Source organism: Monodelphis domestica, chromosome 6 (genome assembly GCF_027887165.1).
Source record: "Monodelphis domestica isolate mMonDom1 chromosome 6, mMonDom1.pri, whole genome shotgun sequence".
Lineage (NCBI taxonomy): Eukaryota > Metazoa > Chordata > Mammalia > Didelphimorphia > Didelphidae > Monodelphis > Monodelphis domestica.
In genome coordinates this window covers 191,571,962-191,584,840 of record NC_077232.1, presented here as the reverse complement: position 1 = coordinate 191,584,840, position 12,879 = coordinate 191,571,962, and the positions used below count along the sequence as shown (strand labels likewise).

Genomic DNA, 12,879 nt, shown 5'->3' with positions numbered 1-12,879 from the left:
TTTCTGTTAGGTACACTGGGAGATGTGGATGGACATTAGAGAAAGAGGTTATTTGGTAAAGGAATTGAGATGATTAGGACCTTATGGTGAGTATTTTTGAACTACTAAAACCTCACTTAAAGAATATGTTGACAGATCAGGACAGAAAAATCTAAAATACAATCATTTGCCTGGGAAATGGAAGAACTGCTTCATTGTCTTTGAGAGGATTCTTTCTAACACATTATCAATTATTGTTTTTATCAGTGGATTTTTATAAGAAAGACCCAAACAAACAAGTAAAAAATAATGTGAGAATTGAGCTTGAACAAATATTATATCCAGAATATCAGCAAAAATCCAATTGTATTATTGTACAGAATAAAAATAGAAATTGATGCCTGATAAGAATCTACTCAAATATACATTGATTTAAACCCAAATCAATAATCAAAAGGAAAGCCTTCAAAGCCAATTCCTCTCACTGCTTCAGTTTCTGTTGCTTTTAACTTGTATATGTGTCAGTGTGTTTAGATCAATGATTAAATTTGTTTGGGGTCCTCCCAGTTTGGAAACTCCCTCCACTGATGATGAGCAACAACTTGTCAAGAACCCAGAAAGTTAGAGAGCAGACTGAGGTACTTCAAAGTTAAACAATTTATTTGTCCATGGACAGAGAACAAGTTTGCATCAGAGGCAGGACTTCAAACTGGGTCTCCTTGACTTCAAGGTTGGTCCTCTTTTGACTACACCAAGTAATCTCATCACTGAATTATCATTTAAAGGAGAAAATAAAACAAAAGGGTAATTGTGAGTGTCTTTTAAAAGTATTAGGACCTCTCATTTGATGAATAAATTGTGACCCCTAGATGTGATATTAAATGTGAAGAAATAAAAGATCTTTTCATATTAAAATTCTTAATATTTCATATCTGCAGTAATGTACAGGTGATCCTGAGATACTGGCCAATGAGCACCCAGACATTAGTATTTTTAAGGGTAAAACTCGTTTGGGATGATCTGCTTGCTCCAATAACCCAGGCCCTCAGACTCACAAATAGCTATTTCAAACACAGTGGGGGTATTTTGACTCATTTAAAATGATTCTTGTGTATAGGGCCTAGGGCAAGGCACTGGTGATATAAAGAAATACTCCTAGCACTGAGGAACTTATATTTTATTTTGAAGGGAGAAGGGAAGGGGCAGGGCAAGAAGAAATATATATATAATCAAGTTAGAAAAAAGCTTATTTGTATACCTACTACTATGGGTCTTATGAATGTTGGTTGAGAGCTATCCAGACAAACTGAGAACAGTGCAGACTCTTGCTCTTCAGGTACCAGACTTATGGTTTCCTCCAAGACTTGACAGCAAGAAGAAAAATAAACATCTGAAATTTATTCTCTTAAAAATAAAGGAAGATGCATCCTGATCCAATCAGTATTTATTGACCTATACTCTGCATGCCTTGGGATATAGGGCAAGATTCCTGCCCTCAAGGAACTTGTAAATAAATGGAGAAATAAATCAGTGAAGAACAACATGGTTCAGAAAAGATATCGTGGGAAAAGCTTCATGGAGAAAGTTGGAACTTAAGCTGGGCCCTGAAGGATAAATGGGATTTGGAGAGTTGGAGGGGGAAATGGAGGGCATTTTAGTGGCTGGGAGTGGGCAGAATTCAAAAGATTGTGGAGGCTGAGTGGAGTGGCCCAACTACAGCAAAGAAGATGTCTCAGAGAATAGAGCAAAAATAAGGTTAAGTAGGTAGGTAGGATGAGGTGTGATTATGGAGAACATTAAAAGAAATGCAGAGGAGTTTAGATTTTATGAGGGAGGGAATGAATCAGAGAATGTTAAGAAAGGAGGTGACATGCTGACTGTATTATTTTATGTAACTTGTTCTAGTAATAGCATGCAGTCTGGATATAATAACATACATTTATATAACCCTTGAGGATTTGCAAAATATTTCCCAACACTCACTGGGTGAAGTAGTAGGTGGTACAAGTATCCTCATCCTCTTTTTTATAGATGAAAGAATTTGCTCAGGGAGATGTCTAGCCATGCTAATGTCATAGTCAGACATCCTGATCCCAAGGCCAGTGCTCTTTCTATATGTAATATGATTTCTTATTAGATAGGGTAGAACCCAGAGGCACAAAGAGTGCACCTTGCAATAGTAAGACTGATGCAATGATGGTTTAAAGTGGGGTAGTAGCAATGGAAAAAGGAAGGAAACTGTGAATCTAAAAGATATTTCAAAGGAAGACATAAGGCAGGTAGGTGGTACACTGGATAGAGCACCAGGCTTGATATCATATGAACCTGTATTCAAATCTGCTCTCAGACACTTCCTGGCTGAGTGACTCTGGGCATTTACTTAGCCCTTGCCCTTCTACCTTAAGAGTTGTTACTAGGACAGAAAGTAAGGATATTTTTAAAAAGGAAGATAGCACAGGGATTGTCAGAATGGATAAATAATTATAATAGCTAGCATTTATATTTTTATAGCATTTAATATAAGATAGTTAGGTAGCACAGTAGAGAGTCAAACCTTAAGTCAAGAAGACCTGAGTTCAAATATGGCCTCAAACACTTCAGTTTCCTCATCTATAAAATGAGTATATAATTGCATTTACCCCCAGGGTTCTTATGAGAATAAAATGAGATAACATATATAAAATGCTTAAAACAGTGTCTGCCATGCAGTCTGTACCATATAAAGTTACCTATATTATTATATGGCACTTTACAAAAGCCTTTTACAAACATCTCATTTTGTCCTCACAAAAGCCTAGAAGATAAGTGTAATTACCTCCATTTTAAAGTGGAGAAAACTGAGGCAGACAGAAGTTGTCACTTGCTCAGGGTCATCAAGTACCTGAGTCCTCTAAGTCTAGTGCTGGTCCACTTGACTAGTACTATATCTACTATGTAGATATGTACCATATTGCTAGCTCCTTCTTCGCCAAAAGGTGAAGAACTCATTAGAGACAGTTTCTATCTTGAAAGACTGAAAGAAGAGTAATATTATAGGTAAAAGCCAGGCTAATTAAGATGACAAATAAATGGGAATCTTGTTCCTCTTACATATTTTCTGCTATTTGTTTTTTTAGGCATAGCTTGCAATGATTTCTGGCCAGAATTGTGGTTTGAGCAGCATCTGTTTCTTAAGACAACAGTCAAGTCTAGTTTAACCTGATAGATCCCAAGAAGTGTGATGGTTACATTTAGGTGGATGATTATTGCTTTTCTTTTGGTAAGAGGGATCCATGTCCTTCAAAGTGGCAAGAGTTTAGAAATTCCCAGTGATAGCATTTATTAGGATAGAAATTATTCCTGAATAGCAAAGTTAGCTATTATAGGAATATACTAGAGAGAGGGACAGAGGTAATATGGGAAAGAGGAGAGATGTGTGTGTGTGTGTGTGTGTGTGTGTGAGAGAGACAGAGAGACAGAGAGAGACAGACAGACAGACAGACAGACAGAGATAGGGAGAGAGGGGGAAGAGAGAGAGAAAGAGAGGGTGGAAGAGAGAGGAAGAGAGGGAGAAGGGGAAGAGAGAGAGAGGGAGAGGGAGAGAGAGAGAGAGAGAGGGAGAGGGAGAGGGAGAGAGGAAGAGAGAGAGAGAGAGAGAAAGAGAGAGAGACAGAGAGAGAGAGAGAGAGAGAGAGAGAGAGAGAGAAAGAGAGAAAGAGAGAGAGAGAGAGGGAGGGAGGGAGGGAGAGAGAGAAAGAGAGAGAGAGAGAGAGAGAGAGAGAGAGAGAGAGAGAGAGAGAGAGAGAGAGAGAGAGAGAGAGAGAGAGAGAGAGAGAGAGATCAAGCTTCATTCATCAGGAAGCTTCCATGGCCAGCCAGCCAGCCAGCCAATTACAGGACACAAAAACTGGAATTATAGGCCTAAATAAGCTCTTGTACAATCAAGGTAGTGCGTTCTGCTGCCTTTAGGTAAAAACAGGCATAAAACCATTTCACACGTGAGAAGTCTTGGCCTTAAGCTAAGGTAATTCTATAACCACTGGGAGAAATCCAATCTATTTCAAATCTATGACCTTTCATTATGTCAAACCTAACTACCTCATACAAAACTCTATTTAGGAAATCTTTGTCCTCTGTAGAGAGAGAGAACAGATGATTATTGTTGCATATATAGTAATTTTTAGTTTATCCCTCAGTCTTATAGTCTGCAGACTAATTCCAGAAGCTTTGAGTTTTCCTAAAAGTTCTGATTCACCAACACTTTAATTTGCTTGAGCTTTCTGCCATGTACACTTACACATTGTAATCTCAAACTAGACCCATTACTTTGCTAAAAACCTAACCTATAGTTTCTGGAAGATAATGACTTTGTTACTTGGGGAACCCTTGTTTCTTAAGATGACTTCCTGTGCTTTTATATGCTGTTTGTGCATCCTGGGATGAAAATATGGTGTGAAAGAGCTTTTCTTTAAATCCCACCTCTGATACTTATTATCTGTATATAATCATAAGCAAGCCACTTTCCATCTTGGTTTTATAGTCCATAAAATGATAGTGTTGGTCTAGATGGCCTCTAAGGAAGGCCCTTTTAAGTTCGGAAGGTAGGATCTTATGAAAATAAAATTAGCTGACATTTATGTAACAGTTTAAAGTTCTTAAAGCTCTTTATATATGTAACACTTATTTCATTAAGTTCTCCCACAGAGACAACTAAGACAATTATTCTATCTTTAAGTTACAAATAAAATACTTGGGAAGAGACAGCTGGGACTGGTAGTTTAGAGTTACATTTGTAACTCCTAAATTACATAATAAGACATGACTAGCTTGGTCTTCTCCCTATGGAAGCAGGAAGGGCATTAGAAAACAATCTTTGATCTATGAAAACCCATGAAAGAAAATGTGGAGAAGCTATATATTTCTTACCTTATTTGAACTCCCAAACATCTCTGTGAGATACCATTATCCCCATTTTATAGATAAGGAAATGGGGGCTTAATGAGGTTAAAAAGACATGCCCAGAGTCACAGTCAGTCATCATCAAAGATGCGATTTGAACCCAAGTCTTACAGGCTTCAAGAACAATCATTTTTCTTTTTCTACTATACCTAAGTCCTCACAAATAAAATAAATAATGGTTCATTGTTTTTTTACCAAAGAGAAACAATGGCTCCTAGAAAAACCATGATGTTTTCAATGCAACAGTGAAATGTACAGAAGGAACAAACAAAACCCAGAGGCTAAACTACATTCTGTCTACATTGGCCCCTGGTGGCATAGGTACTTTTTCCTGCCTTACTCCCAGATGGCCCCTTCCCCAGAAAAGGACAATAAAAGTAACTGTGAAAAGGTTACACAGTGGCCAAGAGAGAAAGTAGAAATTAATAGAATAAAACATGAGAGCTTTTATTCATTTAGAGCTTTCTGTCAGGAACCAGTCACTTAGGTTTCATTTGTTATTAAATGTTTGGTAGCCTCTCTGATCCAAGAGATATTTGAATATCTGGTGCTTTTATTCTACTAAATTCAACAGAAATATGTAAGCTTTTATGAAAGCCTTATAATAGTATATACATTTGTGTAAGCTTTTGTAGCAGATCAGAGAGAGAAGGAAAAGCTTTAATTAAATATGAGGGTATAGGTGAGGAGATGTTGGAAATGTTTTTATTTTCATACATTTTTATTCAATATGTGTGCCTAATTTTTTAAATAAGATTTTAACTTTCATAAACAGAGAAGATCTTCTCTGGAATGATAAGACCAATCAGCAACTGAACCATTTTCTGAATTCTATTTTAAGCCACAGTATTTCCTTTCCAAGGCAACATAATCTTTGAGTCAATTATGCATGAAAAATACTGATGTGGTTTCTCACATGATCCAAAGCATTTCTTATGCTGTTTAAACACAATCTCTTTAGCAGAATGCAAGAATATCACTAACACCAACGTAACAAGAATTAGTGGGTTCAAAACCATTTGCTCTTTAAAAAAGAAACAGAGAAATAGGTTTCAGTTTATTAAAGATGTGGGGTGTGGCTGGTTTTAGCCTCATCTGATTGAATCAAAGTCTTGCATGTGTAGTCTTTTTTTGCTTTTGGAGATTTTTAATATTCTCTAGGGGGAAACTTTAAATGTTGGTCAATGGCAATATCAATCTTCTTTTTACCAAAAATTTAACTAGAAGCAAATTGTATTTAAAACGTGTCTTTTCACCATCTTCATCACTGTCAGAACTGACCGTTGGAAATGTGTGAATCTTACTTCTGTTTTCGTCATTCAGATAAAAAAAAACTCAGAGAATGTCAGTATTGGAACGAACATTGGAAATCATCTCACTCAAAAGCTTAATTTTATTGAGAACACCAAGTCCTGAAAACTGGCTTACCTGAGGCCACAAAGTTGGGATTTCATGGAACCCAGATTGCCTGACTACCACACCAGGGCTTTTTCTACTAGCCCAGTGTTTTTAGGTCATATTGTATTTTTGATGATAAAAGTGCTCTTTCATATATCAATCAGCAAGCATTTATTAAATGCCTACAACATATAGGAGATTGTAGGAGGCATTAGGGATTCAAAAACAAAAATGGTTTAAACAAATATTTCTTGCCCTCGAGAAGCTTACATTTTATCAGAGGAGGCAATTTGTACACTTATAGGCATAGACAAAACATATACAAACTAATTACACCATAACTTGGGGTAGGGTCACAAAGCGCATCTGGAGGAATTGGGAAAGACCTCACATAGTAGGTGGCATTTACACTGCACGATAAAAGAAAGAAATGACTCTAGGAGGTAAGGGCATTTCAGACATAAGTGACAGCCTGTGCAAGGGTATGGAGACAGAATGCCCCATGTGACAAGAAGATATTTAAAAAGCAAACAGTGATGAGGCACCTAGATGGCTCAGTGGATTGAGAGCCAGGCCTAGAGACAGGAAGTTCTGGGTTCAAATGTGGCCTCAGGCATTTTCTAGCTGTGTGACCCTGGGCAAGCCACTTAACCTTTATTGCCTAACCCCCACTGCTCTTCTGCCTTAGAACCAATATATAGTATTGATTGTAAGATGGAAGGTAGGGGTTAAAAAAAAGGCAAACAATGATTAGCTTTAATTGTACCTCAGAATCAAGAAATTTTTTTTCTACACCCATCTTACAGATGAAGTGACTTTACTCAATAAAGGTTATCTAGTTTATCTAATATTGAAATAATTTCAATAATGTTCTGGTCTCATATTATTAAATAATTACATTTTAATGTCTTATGTCTCCATGGTTGTAGTTATAAGCTAGAAGAGAATTATCCACTTATCAATGTAGATAACAAATTCATGAAGCTTAGGTCCAATGTAGACCTAAGGATTTTATTTGTCCAGCTGATTCAAAAGATTAATTACCAAATCTATTTTTTTCTTTATGATTCAAAGATAAAATATTTTTTCACTCAGGGAGCAATGGTAAAGAAAGAACCCTGGGGAGGAAAAAACCTTCTAACTACAAAATTATCCTTTGCTAAGGCTCAATTGGAAACCCTAGTCATTCCCATGAAAACAGAATTTGTTAGAACACAAGACCCTTTCACAGTATACTAAATCAGATAAGAACTAATTAATTATAGCTGGGAAATGCTTGGAAAACAACAGAATTATTACATAGTATTAATGACTAAAAAAATCTTTCATAAAGAAACATCCTCAAAATACATCATTCAGAGAAGATCAGGAGTAATTTATGAGAGGACTAGGCAGCATCTTAATATTTAACTCAGTTCAACTGTGAAAGTTTTATAAATATATGATTGATATTATTGGTAAGGGTTAATTATTCTATACAGTAACCACAAGTTGCAAGATCCATTAAAAAAAAAGCCTTACCTTCCATCTTAGAATTGATACTAAGTGGAGTAAACTAGGTGGCTCAGTGGATTGAAAGCCAGGCCAGGAGTCAAGGTTCAAATCTGGCCAAAGATACTTCCTAGCTGTGTGACCAAAGCAAGTCACTTAATCCCCAATGGCTAACCTTTACTTGCTCTTCTGCCTTGGAACCAATACACAGTGATGGATAGTAATGTTTTGTTTTTTTTTAAATAGTAAGTATCAGTTCCAAGGCAGAAGAGTGCTAAGAGCTAGGGTTAAGTGACTTGCCCAGGGTCATACAGCTAGGAAGTATCTGAGATCCTGTATCCTGGCCTGGCATTTTATTTACTCAGCCACTTAGTTGCCCCCACCCCCATCCCCACGAATCATTTGAAGGAAGGTCTTAGTGACTGCTGTTGCCTCTACTAAGTGGTGGTTGTCACAGCAGAAGGCCTCTGGGTTAATCACTATTTCTGTGCTGTATACCAATTTCTATGATTGAGGCAGAATCAAAATACTTTGGGCACATTGAAGACCCATTTAATAGATGCTTGTTGAGGACCTGGATGAATGGTTGATAGTCCTATAGAAGAGACCAGGGTCAAGGCTGTAAATTATTAGCTGTGTAATTATTCTGTGAAAAGTTTGATAAGAGGAAGCAGAAATTCCTGCATATCTCACTTTCAAGTATTTCAGAATCAGCAATGAATGTTATCCGAGTTGCTTAAGAAATTAGACATCAAGTGTGCTAGGCTCTAGGATCACAATAAAATGACTCTTCTTGTTTCTACAAAGATGGTGTCATCCCCTTTCCCCGTCCCTAAGTGGGCCTTGGCTTTCCTTTAGGCAAAATCCTTAAGGGGGAAAAAAAAGCAAAACAAACAGCTCCTTGGAGGCAAAAGAGTCCATAGTTTGCCAGGATTTAGCTAAAGGCTGGTGTCCCTCAGGCTCCCAACGGTATAGGAGAAGAAGGAACTGACCAGCTCTAGGGTCACAGGGGCATTAGCAGCTCTTTCCCACGGCCAGACCACAAGTACAGTAGAACAGATTCGGTAGGAAGATGGTGGTGACCCCAGGACCTCTTTCCTCCCCTTTCCCTCCCTTTCCCTTGCCCAGGCCTTGAACTGCGTCCTTTCGGCGGCAGCATTCACTGCCTCCCTTGCCTCCATCCTTCTCTCTGGAGCGTGGGAACCCAGGGCTAAGGCCCTGCTGGGACTGGACTGCTAGCAGCTGGGAGCAGAAGGAAGGGGTTTCTCTAGGGTGTTGTTCAGCTCTCTCTCTCTCTCTCTCTCTCTCTCTCTCTCTCTCTCTCTCTCTCTCTCTCTCTCTCTCTCTCTCTCTCTCTCTCTCTCTCTCTCTCTCTCTCTCTCTCTCTTTCTCTCTCTCTCTCTCTCTCTCCCTCTCTCTCTCTGTCACTCCCCTCGGCCACCCTCTCTGGGTCATGGGGGGAGAAAAGTGCCACACTTACTTGATATCTTCCCAGACCTCAGGGCCGTAATTCCGTATTACCAGGAGCTCTAGGGCGTGATTCACGAATCCGTACTGCAAATACAGAGAGAGGGCCATAGGACGCAATAGACAGAAAAGAGTAAGGAGAAACCATCTTCTCCGTTCTTTCAACCTCCCCTCACACTTCCCGGAACGCCGGGGGTTAATCTATTTTCAAGCCTGTGCCCGTGGGATTCCTCGGACTGGATCTTGGGTACAGTTCTCTACAGGAGGCTTGCTTAGACGACTAGAGCCGGATGCATCCAAGGACACCAAAAGCCAGGTCCCAAATTCATCCAGGCCAGAGGGTTCCCTTATTTTCCTCCGCTCACCTGCTGCCACTGCGATCTGCGGAGCTGAGCATCCGCACAGAGCAGCAGGAGGTGAGCACGCTTCCCCCCATCCCAGCCCCCGCCACGGTGCAGCACCCATCCTTCCTTGTACCATCCCTACCCCCCAGTTATGGCACAAGCTGGGCAAATTCCTAATCCTTTCCCAAGCCCGGGAGGCAAGGGAGGAGAAAGGGAATGGGGCAAGGGAGAGGAGGAAGAATTAGATCTCTTGCTTACTTGTTTCCATTTTCCCCTCTCTTTCCCATATTTCCACTTAAAACCACCACCATCCCACTTACGTCCACCCCTTTAATCCTCACTGCAAAGAGAGCTCCGTGTATGCCCTGACATACGCTTCTCCTTCCAATGTAGACCTGGGAGGACGCAGAGGGGGAGCTGAGACCGGGCCACTGTTTCAGTCCAGAAGTGCTCGCGCCCCAAAGCCAGATGAGAGAAAACATAGGCCCCCAACGCAGCTGCACTTACCATGGTGTAAGCCGGGCCTTAGATTTCCCCCGCCGGCCACTCCGGTGTGCCTTCCCTAGCAGCTGCGTGGATTGAGCGATCCTGGCAGTCACAGAAACTGCAAGGACCGCAGCAGTAGCGGCGGCAGGGGAAGAGGCAAAGCGCAACCAAGCAGTGGCGGCGGCGGCGGCGGCGGCGGCGGCAACAGCAGCAGCCAGAGCCCAAGCGGATCCTCCTCGCTCCGCCCTGATTGCCACCTCCTAGTGGCCAATGGAGAGTTGGGCCGTGGGGCTGCTTTTTCTCCGTCCTCTGCCTCTAGACCAATCCGTTCTAGAGGAGGGAATTCGGATGCCCTGAAACGAAGCTGGTTTAAGTATTCCCACCCTCACCTCTAATGTCTTAGGCTGCCAAGAACTGTAGAAGAGGCGGTTGTAGTCATAGAGTAAATGTCTGAAGTCTGACTTCGGGATACTTGCTGCTTCCGGGGAGGAATACTTTGCGGGGGGCCAGTTGGCAAGGATAAATAAGAGGGCCGTTGTCGGCTAGTAACCCACTCTTGGGTCAACTATGGGTGTAATTCTATGCTTTCATCTCCCTTATTTGAAGAGCCTTTCTCCCATTACTTTTCACAATTTATTCTCTAGGGTCTTGGTCTACTCGAAGTTAAGCTATCAAACCAACAAGAATTAATTTGGTTTTAATATGTAATCTTGAGCACATCGTTGAACTCCTCTGGGTTCCAAATTCACTTCTGGTACTTTTTTCCTTTATAAGGCAAGTCACTTAACAAACTTGGGCCTAAATTTCCTCAAAGCTAAAATAAAGATGTTGAACTATATGGATTTCTAAGTCCCTCACCAGTGCTTTATATCTACCATCTAGATAAGATCATAGCTCTAAAGTTGGAAACAATAATCAGAGACTATCTGATCCAATCCCTCTCCCCCTTTTCAACTCCCTCATTTAACAGAAAAGGAAATTGAGTCTTGGAGAGGCTAAGTGATTTGTCTAAGGTTACAAAGGAAATAAGGAACAGAAGTGAGAATTGGGCACAGGTCCTTTGATTCCAGAGATAGTGCATCCTCTGGTCATATCAATTGAAAGGATTTCTGTGTTATTCATTAAAATAATAATAATGCCACTTGATTTTCTGAAAGATCACTGCATCCAAATTGCCTACTCCATTTCACAGAACTTTAATACAGAACAGTTGGTTTATTTAATCAGTCAAAAACCTTCGTCATTGTTAGATTCCTGGGGATCAACTGAGTTCAGAAGACAAAGGGGGGTTGACTCTGAGACCTAGGGAAGAGGGCCAAAGCCATTGCTCCAGGTGGTTTTTAAACCTCAAGTAAAGGCTGGTGCCTGAATCTGTTATTGCCTTCTCAAGTGATTGTTGATGTGTTGGAAAGAATCCAGTAAAAAAGTTGGAGCTAGCTCTTGGCTCAGCCATCCTGAGTTATCTCATTTTTGGGCATTTGGCACAGATTTCCATGTCCAGTGAAGGAGTTAGGCAAAATAAGGAAAAAATAGAAATATGTGTGTCTCTGCCATTTGTAACCATTATTTTTAAGTGACTCAGCAACTGACACAATGGTTATGAGGTGGCTTGTAATAATGATGGCTGGTAGTATATGCAAAGTGTGGTCTTCTGGGGACTAGGGGAGCATATGATCTTGCTCCTGTCTCATAGGAAGAGGTCAGTATGATTGGAAAAGAGATTTTTAAAAAAAACTCATAATTATTTATTACAGTTACTGATTTAGAACATGTAGATATTTGAGATTCATTCAGAAGTCATCTTTTTGAATTCTCTTCTTTTACAGATTAACTAGGACAGAAAGATTAATGGAATTTCCCAGGAATAAGGTAGCAAAGAAAGGATTTGAACTTGTGCTTCCTTGTACAAACCACAGTAGGCTTTCCATTACTCCACTGCTACTTGCTATTCTTCATATTTTGGTAAGATCAGTCTTGAAGTATTTCAGTTGTCCTTTCTTTCCATTCTAGAAAATAACTTTACATTTATCAGCATAAATGAATATTAAAAAATAAAAGTTAAATAGAACAGATAATGAAACATATATACCCTGTTAAGATAGAGGAAAAGGTTATTGATAAGACATAGTATTAGATTTGCTCATATATCACTTATTTTATCTTAATTTTTTCTTGATCTAAGGGCATAAGTGAAATGATTGTGATATAAAGACAAAAGACATTAAGCAATCTCTTTGAACCTTAGTTTTCCCATCAGGAAAACAGGAATACTAATACCTACTCTGTTTACTACATTGGACTGCTTTCTGGATCAAAACACATTTCTAAAAACAGTACAATTCCTGTGATATGGAATACAAATTGATGTAAACAGCTCTCTGTTTTCCTGAGCAGTTGTGTAAAAGACAGTTCTTCCTCAAAATAATTTAGACTCTTGCATTTTATCAAACACTATGTAATTACTTTTTGTTTTGTTTTGCCTCTGTTTCTTGCTAGTCTTGTCTGCTTTACTGATCTATTTATTTTGATCCAATACCAAATTGTTTTGATGACTACTGCTTCATAAAATAGTTGAATGTCTGGTAACACTCTTTTTTGTTTTTTGTTGGTGGTGTTGTTTTTTTTTTGCTGGAAATTCTAGAGCTTTTGGTCTTTTTAATTAATTTAGTTATTACTTTCTAGTTCTAGAGTAAGTAGCCCATAAGTAATTTAAAAGGCATGACATTAAATTGCCAGTGAATCTAAGTTGCATAGTAATTTTTATGACATTAGTTAT

General features: G+C 39.4%; 1 protein-coding gene across 1 annotated transcript in view; it reads right to left on the bottom strand.

The window, feature by feature from the left end:
* Nucleotides 1-10,434, bottom strand: part of GUCY1B1 (guanylate cyclase 1 soluble subunit beta 1) — a 78,900-nt gene extending 68,466 nt beyond the window's left edge. Inside the window, exons 1-2 of the mRNA XM_016423156.2 lie at nucleotides 10,125-10,434; nucleotides 9,287-9,360 (exon numbers count right to left, since the gene is read on the bottom strand). Of these exons, the coding sequence (XP_016278642.2) occupies nucleotides 9,287-9,360; nucleotides 10,125-10,127 (77 nt within the window). The 5' untranslated portion in view covers nucleotides 10,128-10,434. The remainder of the gene's footprint in view (nucleotides 1-9,286; nucleotides 9,361-10,124) is intronic.
* Between the last annotated feature and the right edge of the window lie 2,445 nt (nucleotides 10,435-12,879).